The 7,081-nt window shown below is 49.2% G+C and overlaps 3 protein-coding genes across 3 annotated transcripts; 1 reads left to right on the top strand and 2 right to left on the bottom strand.

The window, feature by feature from the left end:
- Positions 1-921: 921 nt before the first annotated feature.
- FSUBG_13084 (transcription initiation factor) lies at positions 922-2,017 on the bottom strand (the record flags this gene model as incomplete). Its single annotated transcript, XM_036677938.1, has 4 exons — positions 922-994; positions 1,063-1,165; positions 1,238-1,904; positions 1,982-2,017. 4 exons carry the CDS (start codon positions 2,015-2,017, stop codon positions 922-924), a joined length of 879 nt encoding a protein of 292 aa, XP_036531458.1.
- A 984-nt stretch (positions 2,018-3,001) lies between these two features.
- Positions 3,002-4,159, top strand: FSUBG_13083 (uncharacterized protein; the record flags this gene model as incomplete). Its single annotated transcript, XM_036677937.1, has 2 exons — positions 3,002-3,149; positions 3,237-4,159. The coding sequence occupies 2 exons, from the start codon at positions 3,002-3,004 to the stop codon at positions 4,157-4,159; spliced, it is 1,071 nt and encodes a 356-aa protein (XP_036531457.1).
- A 378-nt stretch (positions 4,160-4,537) lies between these two features.
- On the bottom strand, positions 4,538-6,625 carry FSUBG_13082 (f-box Fbl2; the record flags this gene model as incomplete). Its single annotated transcript, XM_036677936.1, has 1 exon — positions 4,538-6,625. The coding sequence occupies one exon, from the start codon at positions 6,623-6,625 to the stop codon at positions 4,538-4,540; it is 2,088 nt and encodes a 695-aa protein (XP_036531456.1).
- Positions 6,626-7,081: the final 456 nt, after the last annotated feature.

Below are 7,081 nucleotides of genomic sequence, written 5' to 3'. Positions count from 1 at the left end.
ATTTAAGGTATTATAATATATTTAGTTTATATTATTTTAAATAATATATTAACTAAATTACTTTTTAATACTATTAAAGTAAAAAATATTATTTTTCTTAAATAGAATATTATAAGCTTTTAAAAAATTAATAGTAATTTAAATTTAACTTTTAGTAAGTATATCTCAATACTTAAAACTAGGTATCTTTAGATACAGGCTATAGAGCTATTTAAAATAATACCTTTCTTATAATATTATGGATTTTTAGTGTTATTATAGGGGTAGAAGTACTGGTTATTTCTTATTCGACCCCCTAGCTATGTTCAGATTTTCCTTGACCTCAATGTAAGGGGCTTTATGATTGACTCAATTTCGATTGACTCGTTGATCCCTCTTAATTGCCGACTTGTCGTCACCGAGTCACAAAGCACTGAACAGTCTCACATGTCGTTGCAACGGGATCCAAAGTATCTAGCCACAGAAAACCCCCCGTTGTGCTGTTACACAATCCAAGCCCAGTTGGCTACTGCACGCAGATGCGATGCAGGCACGTTGAACTTAGTACCAGGGGTTCAAACAAAGAAGAAGCCTGGTAGGCTTGTTCACATGCATCCTCAACGGGAATACAACCGACACAATTCAAATTGAACACGTGCTGTTGCATCGGACATGCTCTGGTCATTGCTTGTTTCCGAGGGTGTATTCGGTAGAATCAACTGTCTGGGTTTAGCACTGGGACCCTGACTTTGTATGTTACGAGCAGTTGAAACGGTTCAAATAATGTCACAAAATACGCATTTGTTAATCCAGAGTTTTATAGCTGGTACATTGTTGGAACTGTAGACTGAGAACATATCTGCCATATGCCAGTTCACGACCCGCAGTTCCAGAGCTCTCATTACTCGACATTATAGTGATACGCTCTTTGTATGAGCGACGCTATAATTTGGACTCGGTACCACCTTGTGACATCGTGCCGGTTCCTGGGAACGATTCATCGCCCGAAAATTTCCTGCGTCTTGGGTCAGCTTATAACTAATTCGGTATCTATCGCGAGACTGGAGGGTATTGTTAACTCACCAGCCTCGCTCCTCTCCAGACGTCAAGAAACTACAATCGCTATCGATTTCGCACTGCCAATCCCCTACTGGGCTAAGGTCACTTGTGGGTGGGTAAGATTCGTCTGTGTTTATGTGTTTGTCAATACCTCGCCGCCAATGTTGGTCACTTGATATCCACCACCGAACAAACTTACTGGTGCCCAACATGGTTGTTCTCTTCAGGCCTGGGCCTCGCCGGCGGTACGTGCTCAGTCCACAGGTAAAGGCGTGGAAATCCTCTTCCTCGACAGCCTTGGGGATACGTCCTGTAAGGATACGGCCCAGGGTTATCACGACCGCAGCATGTGTGCATAACACCACAGCGCGGTGTCCCTCTGCGTCACAGCGCTCGATGATGGCCCTTACAGCTGCTGCAACTCGCCCGTATAGGTCATTGATCGTTTCGCCTTTTCTGGAGGGCGTTATTGCAGACGAATAGTCCTCATCGAATGTTGGAAATAGCTCCTTGAGTCGCTTGGAAGGGGCGGGGATCGGATGGTCGAAAGGTGCTGCCCCAAAGAACTCGCCTATTCCATGTTCTGGGCGTATCCTAGCCGCCGTAGAGCCTCGAATACCGGGTTGGTCGTTGAGTTGCTGCTGTTTGAGCTCAACGAATGGTGTTATCGTTTGCAGACATCGATAATATGGGCTTGAGTATACAGCATCGATGGGAGGTTCCAGGGTCATGAGATGTTTACCCATCTCTTTTGATTGTGAGACCCCATGAAACGTCAAGGCCGGGTCCGCGGGGATGCCTGTTGGCGATCGTATAAACCCAGTGTACACGCCAGTGAGAGGGTCGACACTCCATCCAGACCGGAACTATATTCGGGGCCAGTGCATCAATACCAGGACGAAGAAATCTGTGGCCGGGACAGTCGAGGCTGATCAGAACTTACTCCGTGACGAGTGACGTATATGACCTCCAGTGGCATTTTTCTTGTTAATACCTTTCCTGTATTATTTGAATTAGTGGGAGGTGTTTGGCGTCGTTGTGAGTTCTCCGTCACCAAGTTGTGAAGTTCGAGCTATGGATGATGACCTCGGGACCTCGGCGCTCGGTAGGCCACATGCCCGGCCCCGCATTCCCGTTCAGCCACCCAACACCGGCCGAGAGGTCGGAGCCGCTGACACCACGGAACAACCAAACCAGTTCTCGGTGGGATGAGAGCCTATGATTGTATGAACGGGAAAATTCAGAATGAGCGGCCCAAAAGTCTACATATCGGAGAGTTTGAATCCGATTCTTCAGCGATTTAGAGGGGACTCTTAGTTTAGGTAGCGTCAGGCTAGGTTACCACCCACTGCATTTCGTCCGGCCCAATCCTGGAGCAAGCCATTGATCCTTATTAGCTTCCAATGACGCATCGATGCATGATTATACCGGTATCTATCTGTTGAAAGAATCTCCAATATTCTTGCCGGTCGAACCTATTGACACCTTTGGCCAGAAGAAGGATACGATTGGTGGGTTAGCTCCGTCAAACTGTCGAAGAATTAACAATTAACCAAGAAAAGGCTAGTAAGGGTAGGTCGTGACTGAAGTTGACGACATTATTCGTGAAATGTAGCGAAAGAGTTTCCGTCCCAGTCAAGTCGGATATAAACACACCCATAGGTCTGTATTGGGGACTGGTAGTAGTACACAATTATCATACATCCCATAGTTAGTTGACGGTCAGAAACCGCCTTCATGACACGTTTAGGTCAGACAATGTATAGGGTAAGTCAGCTTGCGACAATAAGATCGCATTGATGTGGCCCGAGTGGCTCACGTCAGCCATCAGGCACACCAGTGGCTTACATGAATCCTGGCGATGCCTTCACTTCACTTCCCTCCACTCCACTCGAGGTGATCAACTCTTTCAGCAGTATCTCGATCAAAATTCTCGTGATATATAGTTTTCAACCAGAAAATAATGGGGCAAGAACCTCCTGGCGTCTCCCGGCGCTCAACGAATCCCAGCCAATCTTCTGGAAAGGAGCCTTTAGCCATCAAGAAGAAGGTCATCCGCCGTGATCCCGAGAAGAGGCGCCTACAGAACCGCTTAGCTCAGCAGACATACAGTGAGTAAAGCCAAGATGGAAACCAAAGTCTTTTTAAATAAGCCGCCTGGGTGCTCTGCTGCTTGTGGCTGACATGATCCATTTCAGGGGAAAAGCAACGGAAGCGCATCCAGGAGCTAGAGCGCCGGGCAGCCGAGCAGGGAGCTTCATTACAAGAAAACAATGACAGGTCCCTCATTCACTTGGAGAAACCCGAAGAGGGGCTTACTTCAACCCCTTTCAGTGAACTACTCATAGACGCTGAAACCATCAATCCTTCAACACTCCATCTCGACCCTAGAAACTCGATATCACAGTCGACGACGGATATAGGCACGTGGGGCGCCAGCCTCATCTTTGAAGACTTTGACCAATGGATTTCTGAAAACCCCATATACGATGAGTACACAGCACCGGTGCTGTTCTTCAACTGTGGTTGCCCTACACTTCACATTCCAAACCATTCCAGAGAAGTCCTTCTCCCTGTTATCCCAGATCCATACAAAAACAATCTCCAGATCGACATCATATGCATTATCAGCGCTATGCTCGAGAACTGCCTCTCACTTGGGATAACAAGATCGATGTACTGTTCTGACGATGCCATTTCACCCTTCTACAGGGCCCACGCGGATTCGGATCCTAATCCTGAAGCTATCATCACATCTGTCCAACGTGGATCCCGCACCCTGCATTTCGATCTCCGCCCTACACGAAAGCAGGTTGTTGTTAATCACCATCCATTTATCGATGTCATTCCCTTCAAGGATATCAGGGACAACATCATCGAGAAGATGAACGAAATGGATGAGGATGAGTTCTTCCATGATTCACTTAATCACTTGACTTGTTGGGGAGGCATTGCAGGCGCACATACTGGAACCCCCTGGGACTCAAGAAGTTGGGAGGCAACGGAAGAGTTCATCCTCAAATGGTCGGATATCGTAGGGGGCGACGAAGGCGAATTGGCGAGGAACTCACGGTGGTGGAGATCACATCGTGGTGAACGGATAGTGACCGAAATGTTCTAACCTCGACGCGAGATTTCAAGAAGCGGAATAAAGTCTCTGTGTATGTTGGTTTCGAATCTACGTTCATTGTATTCGACTGTCTAGACATATATGCACAACGTCATTCAATATGCTTGATGCGCTGAAATGCATGCCACCATCGTGGCATATGGACCGCCATGGAAAAGAGAGCGCCGTGATCTACCATAACACCATTAACAACAACAACAAAGCGAGCAGCCCCCTCGCCAAATAAAATTTATCCATTTAGCCAAACCCCAAGACGCCCTGAGAAAAAGAAGAACAAAAAAAAAAAAAAGGTTCCAACATGTTCGTATACCAATCTGCTGTATATTGACGTGCATTCACTTAATGTATCGTGTGTATCGTATTCAGGGCCTACATGACAGCACATGAGCCCAGGGTGCGTGCCCTCCGACGGCCGGTAGGACCCAAACCACCATCCTCTTCGTCTAAATGGAGGGCCTGGGCTTCTCTGGCTCGACGCCTGCGTCTTCGGTAGCCTGCACCTGTCATGCCTGCTTCTTCCGTGGCTTGCATGTAGTCTGCCCATTTCCTCTCCAGGCGACCAGCAGACGCAAGATCACCCCGCAGAACTCGCTTCTGATGCTCATCAACGGTCATCTGGAAGCCATAGAAGCACTTAAGCCCGATCATCTCGGTCGGGTAGCTCACTCGGCCAGGTTGGCCTGATACAGCTTTGACCTGTGTGTTGCGGAAGAGCACCTCACGGACACCTGTCCAGGTCACGTTTTGACAATCGTAGACGACCATTTGGAGGGACAGCTTAGGTCGCGTTACCGTTTCGATAGATCGTTTAGAGCGTTTCATGACCATTGCGGCTGCTTCGGCGAGGACGAGGTCGCTGACTCGAGTGTTGTCAAGGTCGACGTTCTGAAGGTTCGTGCATGTTTGCATAACCGGAATCATCCCAGTGTCGCCTAAGTTTTCGCAGTAGCTAAGAGAGAGATGCTCTATCGAAGATGCACAGGGAGCTTTGGCGAGATGCTCTGATAGAATTGAATTGGTGAGGTTTTCAAGGTCCTCGAGTTCGAGGTGTGTCAACCGAGGGGTGGATGCGAGAATGGACTCGAGAGCGTCGTCAGTCAGAAGCTTACAGCCTGAGAGCTGCAGACCCTCAAGATCGGGCACAAGATGGCCGATCACCTTCACGCCTGCATCTGTGAGTCGGACACAGCGGCTCAGGTCGAGGTGACGAAGCTTGCGGGCCGGCACAATGGGCCGTTCAGACAGGATGTCGATTTCAGGCTCGACACCATGCATCATAATCTGGAGGGCCTCGTCATTGAGTTCGGCGCACCCGCTCAGAACCAACCTCTCTAGGTTGTTTGTCTTGAAAATAGCCTCGGCAGTCGCCACATTGTCGAATCCTCCAACTTCACCGACCCGAAGATCCCTCAATCTTTGGCAAGCCTCTACAACTGCCTTGACACCTCGAGCATCTACCCTGCCGCACCAGGAAATATTGAAGGTCTCGAGCTGAGGGCAGGACTCGGCAATGATCTTGCAGGATGTGTTTGAGACCGCAGTCAGCCCCGTGAGGTTGAGGCTAACGAGCTTCTCGTTGTTACGTAGCAAGCTATGCAGCGTGCTCTTTTGGAAATTTTGGCAACCTTCCAGGGTTGCGTTCATAAGGTTCTTGCATGCCTTTACAATGACCTCGGTGCGCTTGTAGTGCTCTACCTGCACGCAGCCTCGCAGGTTGAGATCCTTGATGAAAGGACCAGCCGCAACAATAATCCTGGCGAGTGATTCGGCTGGAATCTCGCGATAAAATTCAGAAGCATCAAGGGACGTCCAGAGTTGACCGTCAAAGCAGGCCTTGTAAAAGGCCTTGGACACTCGAGATGCCTGGACGAGTTCTCTTGGTTGGAAGAAAGAGAAGATGTGAATCTGAAGCTCATTGGGCATCTGATCCCAGAAACGGAATGGTTGCTTCTGAATAGGTTTTACACCAGGCCGGGTTCGAATCTGTACGTCCTGCTTAGACCGAAACTCGGATGGGAGAGGGGCGGTCCCAGGAGTGGTGATTGGAGTCGCATTTTCGACCTTACGAATGGCCAAATAACCACCAGGAGTATCGAATGGAAACTCCCCTGAGGATTGAGGGGTTGAGCTCAAAGCGCTGGGCAGACCAAGAGGCGAGGGCTGTGGGGTCGATGAGCGGGCGCTGTAGGGGGTCTGAGGTGGTCCAGTCGCCGCAAGACTAACACACGAGAGAGTGCTCCGAGTGCTGTAGGGACTCCCACGGCTTCCAACCGACCTGGAGCGACGCAGACCACTCAATGAAGGCGTTGAAGATATTCGCTGGATTCGCTGGATCAGACGGTGCCGGCTTTTGCCCTTGACCGGCATGTCCGGCCCTGGCGCAGTGGATACGCCTTCTGGGCCCGGGCTGGGGCTGGGGCTCGGAGCGCCGGACGGTGTTATCTCGTGGACCTCCATAACAAAATTGCGTTGTAGGCGTGCGCTTGTACGTTCTTGTACTGTATATAGGGCGAAACGTCTGGTATCAAAGGTGTCGTATGAAAGAGACAGACGGAATAACACCTGCTGCTAACAATTGAAGACAATTATCTGATTCAACTCGGTCTGTCTATCTGTCTGTCGGTCGGTCGGTCGATAGTGGGGGCGGCTTGGAGCCTTGTTCGCTGGTCGCTTACAGCTAATGCAGGGTCCTTTATTTCATCGCTGGCGGAGGAAGGATGTATATCAATCAATATGAGCCAGGAGTAAAACCGATGGACGAAAGTAAGAGAATAGTGGAATAGAAAAGAAACAAGTCTCAAAGGAAAAAATGTTGCGAAGAAGGATTGTAGGATGGTAGAAGAAATAAGCAGGGTCCAATGTTCTGCTGGGAAACCGAGGGGATCAGCCGACGAACGGGGGATTCGGAGAGGG

This window comes from Fusarium subglutinans (genome assembly GCF_013396075.1).
Source record: "Fusarium subglutinans strain NRRL 66333 chromosome Unknown NRRL66333_c0000308, whole genome shotgun sequence".
In the NCBI taxonomy this organism is placed as follows: domain Eukaryota; kingdom Fungi; phylum Ascomycota; class Sordariomycetes; order Hypocreales; family Nectriaceae; genus Fusarium; species Fusarium subglutinans.
Note: the sequence above shows the minus strand (reverse complement) of the source record. Positions and strands in the feature narration are given on the sequence as shown.